We start from the raw sequence: 15525 nt of genomic DNA on the forward strand, positions 1-15525 counted from the left end.
ATGTGCACATTTTAGCACTGGTGCCTGAATGTAAAGTAAAATGATGAACAGTAATTTATAAAATGTCATGTATTTGATGAACTTCAATAAAAAATCTAATATTTTTTATTTTGCTCGTAAAAGCTGATATTTTCTTCATATTTTGTGTACTCTAAACACTTAAGACCTCTTCCCACCAAACATGATTTATTTGTGTGATGTACTTGGATGAAAGTAAACCTGTATCACTGAAGCTATCTTACACAGGAAGTAAGTTTTTGGATGACAATAAAGCGGCATTATTTTTGTCGCCCTCTGTTTGATATCTGCGAACTTCAGCTGGCAACACAAAGGCACTGACCAAACATGGTCGCCTCTGCTGTTTTCAAGTTTTTTTACTGTAAGAAAAAAATGATCAACATATCACTGTTGTTGAAGCAAAACCTAGTTTCTCCATTTCTTTCAGTTTTAGTGTTTGAAATCATTTGAAACTACCTGTTGTAATTGGCATTGTCTATTAGCTTCATGATAAATGTTTGAAATTTTAAATCAACCATAAAATGTACAGTTAAAAATAAACTTGGCTACAGATTGGTGAATGCTATTGAACAGATACTGATGATTAGTGTATTATATTAAGTTTGAGTTTAAAATAAATCCAAATCAGATAGATCTAAGACAGTAAGTAACAATGCAGAAATTACGACATGATGTAAAATGCATTTCATCATATATCTACATTCATTTGAAAATAAGCTATCCTTTGGGAAAATTCTGAATTTTGAAAATTATTTTTACAAAAAATTTCATTTGGCAAAGGAAATTCAGTATGAAAAAAAAATAGTTTTTTTTTTATTCATACGTTTTGGATTTTTTATTTTAATTTTGAAATTTGCTAGGATTTGTCCAATTTTAATAGGGAATTCAAAATGATGTCTGGATGTATCTAAAATGTTTCAAATAAATCGATTAAATTAATGTCTTTAATACTATTGAATTCAGGATGCATTTTTCATCTCTTGCAAATATTTAACTTGCTATTTTTTAACATTTTCTTTTAAATATTTAAGAAAATTAGTTATTTTTTGCATGAAGATAAAAAATCTAAAATATTTAAAGCCTTTTTTCAAAACTTACTTGTTTCCTTTGTATGATTCTTAAAGTGGAACTTTTACATTTCTATGTTTCATTTTATTATCATAATGAAAGTATTTACTTTTGGATTTTGCCATTTTTCCAAGGAGAATTGTTTTTTTTTCCTTTTGAGTTACTCCCAAAAATAAGGGACCACTGTAAACACAACTAACACTTGAACATTAGTGGAGTTTAACCAAACAAACTCTGAACCATTCTAATTCAGTAAGGTTTTAGAATAACTGGTGGATGCAGGGGCTCGTCTATCTATTTATACATATTAGACAGATTGAGTGTTTGAATGAGTTTCACTCAGTTTCAACAGAAGGTAGAACTGTGGAGCAGCAGAGCAATGAAGAGAGAACATGGGACTTTAAGACAATAAAAGAGTTCCTAGAATGAAGCTCTGTGGATCACCAAAGTAGATATATGCTGAGGAGGAGGAGATACGTCCAGTCTTAAAAATCAAAATTATGTTTTAAAATCCAAACCCTGAGTCCACTGGGCCTCCCTTTAGATAAACACATTAGACAGTGGACACTACAGCCTAGCTTTAATCCCCAAACAGCCACACCAATGAGTGTCCATGTGTATAAAAGACCAGATCTCACATGGTTTAGACACTGAGCTACGGTGAAGGAGCATCCAGATCTCCACACACTGAAGCAACATGGAGCCCACAGCCTCTCTCTCCATTCTAGCCCTGCTGCTGCTCGGCCTCTCGCAGGCTGTGCCTCTCATGGAGACTCAGCATGTGGACATCACAAGAAACATTCTGACAATCAACAACGGTCAGATAACCTGCTGATTCTCCTGATTCTAGATGGTCAATTTTTATATCTGAATAACATGTTCCAAAATTCTGCTTTGCCTGATCAAATTTCCATCTCCATCTGTGTATGAAGGATCCAGGGAACTGTTGGTGGAGGGAGACATAGTTTTACCAAGAACCAGGAATGCTCTGGTCTGCCCCAGCAACAACTGCTTTTGGAAGAAGTCCTCAAATGGCTTAGTGCTGGTGCCTTTCACAGTGAGCAATGATTTCTGTGAGTAAAAGGTCGATCTTCACAATCTGTATTCCCCATTACCTGATTCATTAATGCTATTATCAAATTATTTGTTGCTTATATGCTTTACAGCTTCCTCTGACAGGTCTGTCATTGCCGGCGCCATGGCGACCTTCCACAGCAAAACCTGCATTCGCTTTGTTTCCAGAACCTTTGAAGCTGACTACCTCAGCATTCAGAGCAGAGATGGGTGAGAGCAGCTGAACCATCTACAGAGCTTTTAGATCAGCTTTACTCCTGTTTTAAGCTCACTGTCCATAGCTGTACTTCAGTGATGTGAACAATCTTCCCCATTTCGTCTCAGGTGCTACTCTGCAGTGGGCAGACAAGGTGGAGTGCAGGTGGTCTCCCTCAGCAGGAACGGCTGTGTGTACCACGGCATTGCCCAGCACGAGCTGAACCATGCGCTGGGTTTCTACCACGAGCATACCAGGAGTGACCGTGACCGCTACGTGAGGATCAACTGGGCAAACATCTCACCAACAATGCAGTACAATTTCAACAAGGAGAACACCAACAACCTCAACACACCGTACGATTACTCCTCCGTGATGCACTATGGGAAAACGGCTTTCTCCATCAACGGGCAGGAGACCATCACTCCTATTCCTGATCCATCAGTGCCGATCGGACAGAGAGTGGACCTCTCCGCCATTGACATCAAGAGGATCAACATTCTCTACAATTGCTGAGATGTTCTTGTTGTCATCAATGATTGATATAACAATGTCGTAGTTTAATGATTAATGTAAGTCATAAATATCATCACTGCATAATAAAAAAGCAAAGCATTTAACCTGGAGTGTATTCTTTGAATGTCATGTCCTTTATTAAAGGTGATCATCACAATGTAAATATTATTAGACCATGCTAAGAGCCTCAGCAGTTCAACTCTTTGACATCTATGACATTATCTGAAAGAAGTTTACATTTCTTACATTCATTCCACCACAGTGATGTGTAGGCAGCAGTTTAAACAAACTCACAGCTAAATATGACAAATACTTTTTATTGTCACCATGCAAATATTTTAAAACTTAATTCTGATAATTAGCAAAAATTCTTCATTACAAGCGAAGATGGCTTTTTCACAAAAATACCGGAAAATGAGTTTAACATAACCTCAGTCATCATTCTTCATCACTAGACTGATGGATATTTTAATGTAAGTTCAATTTTCAAATTAGAATAAAAAATTTTGAATTTACAGAACTGCTCAAAATTCTAACATAGAAGTCTATCCATATAAACAAACTCATGTACACACTTTAGCACAGGTGTCTGAATGTAAAGTAAAATGATGAACAGTAATTTATAAAATGTCATGTATTCGATGAACTTGAAAAAAAAATCAAATATTTTTATTTTGCTCATAAAAGCTGATATTTTCTTCATATTTTGTGTACTCTAAACACTTAAGACCTCTTCCCACCAAACATGATTTATTTGTGTGATGTACTTGGATGAAAGTAAACCTGTATCACTGAAGCTATCTTACACAGGAAGTAAGTTTTTGGATGACAATAAATCGGCATTATTTTTGTCGCCCTCTGTTTGATTTCTGCGAACTTCAGCTGGCAACACAAAGGCACTGACCAAACATGGTCGCCTCTGCTGTTTTCAAGTTTTTTTACTGTAAGAAAAAAATGATCAACATATCACTGTTGTTGAAGCAAAACCTAGTTTCTCCATTTCTTTCAGTTTTAGTGTTTGAAATCATTTGAAACTACCTGTTGTAATTGGCATTGTCTATTAGCTTCATGATAAATGTTTGAAATTTTAAATCAACCATAAAATGTACAGTTAAAAATAAACTTGGCTACAGATTGGTGAATGCTATTGAACAGATACTGATGATTAGTGTATTATATTAAGTTTGAGTTTAAAATAAATCCAAATCAGATAGATCTAAGACAGTAAGTAACAATGCAGAAATTAAGACATGATGTAAAATGCATTTCATCATATATCTACATTCATTTGAAAATAAGCTATCCTTTGGGAAAATTCTGAATTTTGAAAATTAATTTTACAAAAAATTTCATTTGGCAAAGGAAATTCAGTATGAAAAAAAAATAGTTTTTTTTTATTCATACGTTTTGGATTTTTTATTTTAATTTTGAAATTTGCTAGGATTTGTCCAATTTTAATAGGGAATTCAAAATGATGTCTGGATGTATCTAAAATGTTTCAAATAAATCGATTAAATTAATGTCTTTAATACTATTGAATTCAGGATGCATTTTTCATCTCTTGCAAATATTTAACTTGCTATTTTTTTAACATTTTCTTTCAAATTTTTCAAGAAAATTAGTTATTTTTTGCATGAAGATAAAAAATCTAAAATATTTAAAGCCTTTTTTCAAAACTTACTTGTTTCCTTTGTATGATTCTTAAAGTGGAACTTTTACATTTCTATGTTTCATTTTATTATCATAATGAAAGTATTTACTTTTGGATTTTGCCATTTTTCCAAGGAGAATTGTTTTTTTTTCCTTTTGAGTTACTCCCAAAAATAAGGGACCACTGTAAACACAACTAACACTTGAACATTAGTGGAGTTTAACCAAACAAACTCTGAACCATTCTAATTCAGTAAGGTTTTAGAATAACTGGTGGATGCAGGGGCTCGTCTATCTATTTATACATATTAGACAGATTGAGTGTTTGAATGAGTTTCACTCAGTTTCAACAGAAGGTAGAACTGTGGAGCAGCAGAGCAATGAAGAGAGAACATGGGACTTTAAGACAATAAAAGAGTTCCTAGAATGAAGCTCTGTGGATCACCAAAGTAGATATATGCTGAGGAGGAGGAGATACGTCCAGTCTTAAAAATCAAAATTATGTTTTAAAATCCAAACCCTGCGTCCAGAGGGCCTCCCTTTAGATAAACACATTAGACAGTGGACACTACAGCCTAGCTTTATTCCCCAAACAGCCACACCAATGAGTGTCCATGTGTATAAAAGGCCAGATCTGACAGGGTTTAGACACTGAGCTACGGTGAAGGAGCATCCAGATCTCCACACACTGAAGCAACATGGAGCCCACAGCCTCTCTCTCCATTCTAGCCCTGCTGCTGCTCGGCCTCTCGCAGGCTGTGCCTCTCATGGAGACTCAGCATGTGGACATCACAAGAAACATTCTGACAATCAACAACGGTCAGATAACCTGCTGATTCTCCTGATTCTAGATGGTCAATTTTTATATCTGAATAACATGTTCCAAAATTCTGCTTTGCCTGATCAAATTTCCATCTCCATCTGTGTATGAAGGATCCAGGGAACTGTTGGTGGAGGGAGACATAGTTTTACCAAGAACCAGGAATGCTCTGGTCTGCCCCAGCAACAACTGCTTTTGGAAGAAGTCCTCAAATGGCTTAGTACTGGTGCCTTTCACAGTGAGCAATGATTTCTGTGAGTAAAAGGTTGATCTTCACAATCTGTATTCCCCATTACCTGATTCATTAATGCTATTATCAAATTATTTGTTGCTTATATCCTTTACAGCTTCCTCTGACAGGTCTGTCATTGCCGGCGCCATGGCGACCTTCCACAGCAAAACCTGCATTCGCTTTGTTTCTAGAACCTTTGAAGCTGACTACCTCAGCATTCAGAGCAGAGATGGGTGAGAGCAGCTGAACCATCTACAGAGCTTTTAGATCAGCTTTACTCCTGTTTTAAGCTCACTGTCCATAGCTGTACTTCAGTGATGTGAACAATCTTCCCCATTTCGTCTCAGGTGCTACTCTGCAGTGGGCAGACAAGGTGGAGTGCAGGTGGTCTCCCTCAGCAGGAACGGCTGTGTGTACCACGGCATTGCCCAGCACGAGCTGAACCATGCGCTGGGTTTCTACCACGAGCATACCAGGAGTGACCGTGACCGCTACGTGAGGATCAACTGGGCAAACATCTCACCAACAATGCAGTACAATTTCAACAAGGAGAACACCAACAACCTCAACACACCGTACGATTACTCCTCCGTGATGCACTATGGGAAAACGGCTTTCTCCATCAACGGGCAGGACACCATCACTCCTATTCCTGATCCATCAGTGCCGATCGGACAGAGAGTGGACCTCTCCGCCATTGACATCAAGAGGATCAACATTCTCTACAATTGCTGAGATGTTCTTGTTGTCATCAATGATTGATATAACAATGTCGTAGTTTAATGATTAATGTAAGTCATAAATATCATCACTACATAATAAAAAAGCAAAGCATTTAACCTGGAGTGTATTCTTTGAATGTCATGTCCTTTATTAAAGGTGATCATCACAATGTAAATATTATTAAACCATGCTAAGAGCCTCAGTAGTTCAACTCTTTGACATCTATGACATTATCTGAAAGAAGTTTACATTTCTTCCATTCATTCCACCACAGTGATGTGTAGGCAGCAGTTTAAACAAACTCACAGCTAAATATGACAAATACTTTTTATTGTCACCATGCAAATATTTTAAAACTTAATTCTGATAATTAGCAAAAATTCTTCATTACAAGCGAAGATGGCTTTTTCACAAAAATACCGGAAAATGAGTTTAACATAACCTCAGTCATCATTCTTCATCACTAGACTGATGGATATTTTAATGTAAGTTCAATTTTCAAATTAGAATAAAAAATTTTGAATTTACAGAACTGCTCAAAATTCTAACATAGAAGTCTATCCATATAAACAAACTCATGTACACACTTTAGCACAGGTGTCTGAATGTAAAGTAAAATGATGAACAGTAATTTATAAAATGTCATGTATTCGATGAACTTGAAAAAAAAATCAAATATTTTTATTTTGCTCATAATAGCTGATATTTTCTTCATATTTTGTGTACTCTAAACACTTAAGACCTCTTCCCACCAAACATGATTTATTTGTGTGATGTACTTGGATGAAAGTAAACCTGTATCACTGAAGCTATCTTACACAGGAAGTAAGTTTTTGGATGACAATAAATCGGCATTATTTTTGTCGCCCTCTGTTTGATTTCTGCGAACTTCAGCTGGCAACACAAAGGCACTGACCAAACATGGTCGCCTCTGCTGTTTTCAAGTTTTTTTACTGTAAGAAAAAAATGATCAACATATCACTGTTGTTGAAGCAAAACCTAGTTTCTCCATTTCTTTCAGTTTTAGTGTTTGAAATCATTTGAAACTACCTGTTGTAATTGGCATTGTCTATTAGCTTCATGATAAATGTTTGAAATTTTAAATCAACCATAAAATGTACAGTTAAAAATAAACTTGGCTACAGATTGGTGAATGCTATTGAACAGATACTGATGATTAGTGTATTATATTAAGTTTGAGTTTAAAATAAATCCAAATCAGATAGATCTAAGACAGTAAGTAACAATGCAGAAATTAAGACATGATGTAAAATGCATTTCATCATATATCTACATTCATTTGAAAATAAGCTATCCTTTGGGAAAATTCTGAATTTTGAAAATTATTTTTACAAAAAATTTCATTTGGCAAAGGAAATTCAGTATGAAAAAAAAATAGTTTTTTTTTATTCATACGTTTTGGATTTTTTATTTTAATTTTGAAATTTGCTAGGATTTGTCCAATTTTAATAGGGAATTCAAAATGATGTCTGGATGTATCTAAAATGTTTCAAATAAATCGATTAAATTAATGTCTTTAATACTATTGAATTCAGGATGCATTTTTCATCTCTTGCAAATATTTAACTTGCTATTTTTTAACATTTTCTTTTAAATATTTAAGAAAATTAGTTATTTTTTGCATGAAGATAAAAAATCTAAAATATTTAAAGCCTTTTTTCAAAACTTACTTGTTTCCTTTGTATGATTCTTAAAGTGGAACTTTTACATTTCTATGTTTCATTTTATTATCATAATGAAAGTATTTACTTTTGGATTTTGCCATTTTTCCAAGGAGAATTGTTTTTTTTTCCTTTTGAGTTACTCCCAAAAATAAGGGACCACTGTAAACACAACTAACACTTGAACATTAGTGGAGTTTAACCAAACAAACTCTGAACCATTCTAATTCAGTAAGGTTTTAGAATAACTGGTGGATGCAGGGGCTCGTCTATCTATTTATACATATTAGACAGATTGAGTGTTTGAATGAGTTTCACTCAGTTTCAACAGAAGGTAGAACTGTGGAGCAGCAGAGCAATGAAGAGAGGACATGGGACTTTAAGACAATAAAAGAATCCCTGGAATGAAGCTCTGTGGATCACCAAAGTAGATATATGCTGAGGAGGAGGAGATACGTCCAGTCTTAAAAATCAAAATTATGTTTTAAAATCCAAACCCTGCGTCCAGAGGGCCTCCCTTTAGATAAACACATTAGACAGTGGACACTACAGCCTAGCTTTAATCCCCAAACAGCCACACCAATGAGTGTCCATGTGTATAAAAGACCAGATCTCACATGGTTTAGACACTGAGCTACGGTGAAGGAGCATCCAGATCTCCACACACTGAAGCAACATGGAGCCCACAGCCTCTCTCTCCATTCTAGCCCTGCTGCTGCTCGGCCTCTAGCAGGCTGTGCCTCTCATGGAGACTCAGCATGTGGACATCACAAGAAACATTCTGACAATCAACAACGGTCAGATAACCTGCTGATTCTCCTGATTCTAGATGGTCAATTTTTATATCTGAATAACATGTTCCAACATTCTGCTTTGCCTGATCAAATTTCCATCTCCATCTGTGTATGAAGGATCCAGGGAACTGTTGGTGGAGGGAGACATAGTTTTACCAAGAACCAGGAATGCTCTGGTCTGCCCCAGTAACAACTGCTTTTGGAAGAAGTCCTCAAATGGCTTAGTGCTGGTGCCTTTCACAGTGAGCAATGATTTCTGTGAGTAAAAGGTCGATCTTCACAATCTGTATTCCCCATTACCTGATTCATTAATGCTATTATCAAATTATTTGTTGCTTATATCCTTTACAGCTTCCTCTGACAGGTCTGTCATTGCCGGCGCCATGGCGACCTTCCACAGCAAAACCTGCATTCGCTTTGTTTCCAGAACCTTTGAAGCTGACTACCTCAGCATTCAGAGCAGAGATGGGTGAGAGCAGCTGAACCATCTACAGAGCTTTTAGATCAGCTTTACTCCTGTTTTAAGCTCACTGTCCATAGCTGTACTTCAGTGATGTGAACAATCTTCCCCATTTCGTCTCAGGTGCTACTCTGCAGTGGGCAGACAAGGTGGAGTGCAGGTGGTCTCCCTCAGCAGGAACGGCTGTGTGTACCACGGCATTGCCCAGCACGAGCTGAACCACGCGCTGGGTTTCTACCACGAGCATACCAGGAGTGACCGCGACCGCTACGTGAGGATCAACTGGGCAAACATCTCACCAACAATGCAGTACAATTTCAACAAGGAGAACACCAACAACCTCAACACACCGTACGATTACTCCTCCGTGATGCACTATGGGAAAACGGCTTTCTCCATCAACGGGCAGGACACCATCACTCCTATTCCTGATCCATCAGTGCCGATCGGACAGAGAGTGGACCTCTCCGCCATTGACATCAAGAGGATCAACATTCTCTACAATTGCTGAGATGTTCTTGTTGTCATCAATGATTGATATAACAATGTCGTAGTTTAATGATTAATGTAAGTCATAAATATCATCACTGCATAATAAAAAAGCAAAGCATTTAACCTGGAGTGTATTCTTTGAATGTCATGTCCTTTATTAAAGGTGATCATCACAATGTAAATATTATTAGACCATGCTGAGAGCCTCAGCAGTTCAACTCTTTGACATCTATGACATTATCTGAAAGAAGTTTACATTTCTTACATTCATTCCACCACAGTGATGTGTAGGCAGCAGTTTAAACAAACTCACAGCTAAATATGACAAATACTTTTTATTGTCACCATGCAAATATTTTAAAACTTAATTCTGATAATTAGCAAAAATTCTTCATTACAAGCGAAGATGGCTTTTTCACAAAAATACCGGAAAATGAGTTTAACATAACCTCAGTCATCATTCTTCATCACTAGACTGATGGATATTTTAATGTAAGTTCAATTTTCAAATTAGAATAAAAAATTTTGAATTTACAGAACTGCTCAAAATTCTAACATAGAAGTCTATCCATATAAACAAACTCATGTACACACTTTAGCACAGGTGTCTGAATGTAAAGTAAAATGATGAACAGTAATTTATAAAATGTCATGTATTCGATGAACTTGAAAAAAAAATCAAATATTTTTATTTTGCTCATAAAAGCTGATATTTTCTTCATATTTTGTGTACTCTAAACACTTAAGACCTCTTCCCACCAAACATGATTTATTTGTGTGATGTACTTGGATGAAAGTAAACCTGTATCACTGAAGCTATCTTACACAGGAAGTAAGTTTTTGGATGACAATAAATCGGCATTATTTTTGTCGCCCTCTGTTTGATTTCTGCGAACTTCAGCTGGCAACACAAAGGCACTGACCAAACATGGTCGCCTCTGCTGTTTTCAAGTTTTTTTACTGTAAGAAAAAAATGATCAACATATCACTGTTGTTGAAGCAAAACCTAGTTTCTCCATTTCTTTCAGTTTTAGTGTTTGAAATCATTTGAAACTACCTGTTGTAATTGGCATTGTCTATTAGCTTCATGATAAATGTTTGAAATTTTAAATCAACCATAAAATGTACAGTTAAAAATAAACTTGGCTACAGATTGGTGAATGCTATTGAACAGATACTGATGATTAGTGTATTATATTAAGTTTGAGTTTAAAATAAATCCAAATCAGATAGATCTAAGACAGTAAGTAACAATGCAGAAATTAAGACATGATGTAAAATGCATTTCATCATATATCTACATTCATTTGAAAATAAGCTATCCTTTGGGAAAATTCTGAATTTTGAAAATTATTTTTACAAAAAATTTCATTTGGCAAAGGAAATTCAGTATGAAAAAAAAATAGTTTTTTTTTATTCATACGTTTTGGATTTTTTATTTTAATTTTGAAATTTGCTAGGATTTGTCCAATTTTAATAGGGAATTCAAAATGATGTCTGGATGTATCTAAAATGTTTCAAATAAATCGATTAAATTAATGTCTTTAATACTATTGAATTCAGGATGCATTTTTCATCTCTTGCAAATATTTAACTTGCTATTTTTTTAACATTTTCTTTCAAATTTTTCAAGAAAATTAGTTATTTTTTGCATGAAGATAAAAAATCTAAAATATTTAAAGCCTTTTTTCAAAACTTACTTGTTTCCTTTGTATGATTCTTAAAGTGGAACTTTTACATTTCTATGTTTCATTTTATTATCATAATGAAAGTATTTACTTTTGGATTTTGCCATTTTTCCAAGGAGAATTGTTTTTTTTTCCTTTTGAGTTACTCCCAAAAATAAGGGACCACTGTAAACACAACTAACACTTGAACATTAGTGGAGTTTAACCAAACAAACTCTGAACCATTCTAATTCAGTAAGGTTTTAGAATAACTGGTGGATGCAGGGGCTCGTCTATCTATTTATACATATTAGACAGATTGAGTGTTTGAATGAGTTTCACTCAGTTTCAACAGAAGGTAGAACTGTGGAGCAGCAGAGCAATGAAGAGAGAACATGGGACTTTAAGACAATAAAAGAGTTCCTAGAATGAACCTCTGTGGATCACCAAAGTAGATATATGCTGAGGAGGAGGAGATACGTCCAGTCTTAAAAATCAAAATTATGTTTTAAAATCCAAACCCTGCGTCCAGAGGGCCTCCCTTTAGATAAACACATTAGACAGTGGACACTACAGCCTAGCTTTAATCCCCAAACAGCCACACCAATGAGTGTCCATGTGTATAAAAGACCAGATCTCACATGGTTTAGACACTGAGCTACGGTGAAGGAGCATCCAGATCTCCACACACTGAAGCAACATGGAGCCCACAGCCTCTCTCTCCATTCTAGCCCTGCTGCTGCTCGGCCTCTCGCAGGCTGTGCCTCTCATGGAGACTCAGCATGTGGACATCACAAGAAACATTCTGACAATCAACAACGGTCAGAAACCTGCTGATTCTCCTGATTCTAGATGGTCAATTTTTATATCTGAATAACATGTTCCAAAATTCTGCTTTGCCTGATCAAATTTCCATCTCCATCTGTGTATGAAGGATCCAGGGAACTGTTGGTGGAGGGAGACATAGTTTTACCAAGAACCAGGAATGCTCTGGTCTGCCCCAGCAACAACTGCTTTTGGAAGAAGTCCTCAAATGGCTTAGTGCTGGTGCCTTTCACAGTGAGCAATGATTTCTGTGAGTAAAAGGTCGATCTTCACAATCTGTATTCCCCATTACCTGATTCATTAATGCTATTATCAAATTATTTGTTGCTTATATCCTTTACAGCTTCCTCTGACAGGTCTGTTATTGCCGGCGCCATGGCGACCTTCCACAGCAAAACCTGCATTCGCTTTGTTTCCAGAACCTTTGAAGCTGACTACCTCAGCATTCAGAGCAGAGATGGGTGAGAGCAGCTGAACCATCTACAGAGCTTTTAGATCAGCTTTACTCCTGTTTTAAGCTCACTGTCCATAGCTGTACTTCAGTGATGTGAACAATCTTCCCCATTTCGTCTCAGGTGCTACTCTGCAGTGGGCAGACAAGGTGGAGTGCAGGTGGTCTCCCTCAGCAGGAACGGCTGTGTGTACCACGGCATTGCCCAGCACGAGCTGAACCATGCGCTGGGTTTCTACCACGAGCATACCAGGAGTGACCGTGACCGCTACGTGAGGATCAACTGGGCAAACATCTCACCAACAATGCAGTACAATTTCAACAAGGAGAACACCAACAACCTCAACACACCGTACGATTACTCCTCCGTGATGCACTATGGGAAAACGGCTTTCTCCATCAACGGGCAGGACACCATCACTCCTATTCCTGATCCATCAGTGCCGATCGGACAGAGAGTGGACCTCTCCGCCATTGACATCAAGAGGATCAACATTCTCTACAATTGCTGAGATGTTCTTGTTGTCATCAATGATTGATATAACAATGTCGTAGTTTAATGATTAATGTAAGTCATAAATATCATCACTGCATAATAAAAAAGCAAAGCATTTAACCTGGAGTGTATTCTTTGAATGTCATGTCCTTTATTAAAGGTGATCATCACAATGTAAATATTATTAGACCATGCTAAGAGCCTCAGTAGTTCAGCTCTTTCACATCTATGACATTATCTGAAAGAAGTTTACATTTCTTCCATTCATTCCACCACAGTGATGTGTAGGCAGCAGTTTAAACAAACTCACAGCTAAATATGACAAATACTTTTTATTGTCACCATGCAAATATTTTAAAACTTAATTCTGATAATTAGCAAAAATTCTTCATTACAAGCGAAGATGGCTTTTTCACAAAAATACCGGAAAATGAGTTTAACATAACCTCAGTCATCATTCTTCATCACTAGACTGATGGATATTTTAATGTAAGTTCAATTTTCAAATTAGAATAAAAAATTTTGAATTTACAGAACTGCTCAAAATTCTAACATAGAAGTCTATCCATATAAACAAACTCATGTACACACTTTAGCACAGGTGTCTGAATGTAAAGTAAAATGATGAACAGTAATTTATAAAATGTCATGTATTCGATGAACTTGAAAAAAAAATCAAATATTTTTATTTTGCTCATAAAAGCTGATATTTTCTTCATATTTTGTGTACTCTAAACACTTAAGACCTCTTCCCACCAAACATGATTTATTTGTGTGATGTACTTGGATGAAAGTAAACCTGTATCACTGAAGCTATCTTACACAGGAAGTAAGTTTTTGGATGACAATAAATCGGCATTATTTTTGTCGCCCTCTGTTTGATTTCTGCGAACTTCAGCTGGCAACACAAAGGCACTGACAAAACATGGTCGCCTCTGCTGTTTTCAAGTTTTTTTACTGTAAGAAAAAAATGATCAACATATCACTGTTGTTGAAGCAAAACCTAGTTTCTCCATTTCTTTCAGTTTTAGTGTTTGAAATCATTTGAAACTACCTGTTGTAATTGGCATTGTCTATTAGCTTCATGATAAATGTTTGAAATTTTAAATCAACCATAAAATGTACAGTTAAAAATAAACTTGGCTACAGATTGGTGAATGCTATTGAACAGATACTGATGATTAGTGTATTATATTAAGTTTGAGTTTAAAATAAATCCAAATCAGATAGATCTAAGACAGTAAGTAACAATGCAGAAATTAAGACATGATGTAAAATGCATTTCATCATATATCTACATTCATTTGAAAATAAGCTATCCTTTGGGAAAATTCTGAATTTTGAAAATTATTTTTACAAAAAATTTCATTTGGCAAAGGAAATTCAGTATGAAAAAAAAATAGTTTTTTTTTATTCATACGTTTTGGATTTTTTATTTTAATTTTGAAATTTGCTAGGATTTGTCCAATTTTAATAGGGAATTCAAAATGATGTCTGGATGTATCTAAAATGTTTCAAATAAATCGATTAAATTAATGTCTTTAATACTATTGAATTCAGGATGCATTTTTCATCTCTTGCAAATATTTAACTTGCTATTTTTTTAACATTTTCTTTTAAATATTTAAGAAAATTAGTTATTTTTTGCATGAAGATAAAAAATCTAAAATATTTAAAGCCTTTTTTCAAAACGTACTTGTTTCCTTTGTATGATTCTTAAAGGGGAACTTTTACATTTCTATGTTTCATTTTATTATCATAATGAAAGTATTTACTTTTGGATTTTGCCATGTTTCCAAGGAGAATTGTTTTTTTTTCCTTTTGAGTTACTCCCAAAAATAAGGGACCACTGTAAACACAACTAACACTTGAACATTAGTGGAGTTTAACCAAACAAACTCTGAACCATTCTAATTCAGTAAGGTTTTAGAATAACTGGTGGATGCAGGGGCTCGTCTATCTATTTATACATATTAGACAGATTGAGTGTTTGAATGAGTTTCACTCAGTTTCAACAGAAGGTAGAACTGTGGAGCAGCAGAGCAATGAAGAGAGAACATGGGACTTTAAGACAATAAAAGAGTTCCTAGAATGAAGCTCTGTGGATCACCAAAGTAGATATATGCTGAGGAGGAGGAGATACGTCCAGTCTTAAAAATCAAAATTATGTTTTAAAATCCAAACCCTGCGTCCAGAGGGCCTCCCTTTAGATAAACACATTAGACAGTGGACACTACAGCCTAGCTTTAATCCCCAAACAGCCACACCAATGAGTGTCCATGTGTATAAAAGACCAGATCTCACATGGTTTAGACACTGAGCTACGGTGAAGGAGCATCCAGATCTCCACACACTGAAGCA

General features: G+C 35.7%; 4 protein-coding genes across 4 annotated transcripts; all 4 read left to right on the forward strand.

The window, feature by feature from the left end:
- The first annotated feature begins 1781 nt into the window (after nt 1-1781).
- LOC108420910 (high choriolytic enzyme 1-like) lies at nt 1782-2872 on the forward strand. Its single transcript, XM_037534636.1, has 4 exons — nt 1782-1904; nt 2019-2159; nt 2253-2370; nt 2485-2872. Exons 1-4 carry the CDS (start codon nt 1784-1786, stop codon nt 2870-2872), a joined length of 768 nt encoding a protein of 255 aa, XP_037390533.1. The 5' UTR covers nt 1782-1783.
- Nucleotides 2873-5218: 2346 nt separating this feature from the next.
- On the forward strand, nt 5219-6309 carry LOC119262457 (high choriolytic enzyme 1-like). Its single transcript, XM_037534634.1, has 4 exons — nt 5219-5341; nt 5456-5596; nt 5690-5807; nt 5922-6309. Exons 1-4 carry the CDS (start codon nt 5221-5223, stop codon nt 6307-6309), a joined length of 768 nt encoding a protein of 255 aa, XP_037390531.1. The 5' UTR covers nt 5219-5220.
- A 2346-nt stretch (nt 6310-8655) lies between these two features.
- On the forward strand, nt 8656-9744 carry LOC119262460 (high choriolytic enzyme 1-like). Its single transcript, XM_037534638.1, is given in 4 exon segments — nt 8656-8776; nt 8891-9031; nt 9125-9242; nt 9357-9744. Coding segments are annotated over 4 exon segments (768 nt in total).
- A 2346-nt stretch (nt 9745-12090) lies between these two features.
- On the forward strand, nt 12091-13180 carry LOC119262456 (high choriolytic enzyme 1-like). The gene is made up of 4 exons (XM_037534633.1): nt 12091-12213; nt 12327-12467; nt 12561-12678; nt 12793-13180. Exons 1-4 carry the CDS (start codon nt 12093-12095, stop codon nt 13178-13180), a joined length of 768 nt encoding a protein of 255 aa, XP_037390530.1. The 5' UTR covers nt 12091-12092.
- Nucleotides 13181-15525: the final 2345 nt, after the last annotated feature.

The sequence above is a fragment of the Pygocentrus nattereri genome, chromosome 25 (assembly GCF_015220715.1).
Source record: "Pygocentrus nattereri isolate fPygNat1 chromosome 25, fPygNat1.pri, whole genome shotgun sequence".
Classification (NCBI taxonomy): domain Eukaryota; kingdom Metazoa; phylum Chordata; class Actinopteri; order Characiformes; family Serrasalmidae; genus Pygocentrus; species Pygocentrus nattereri.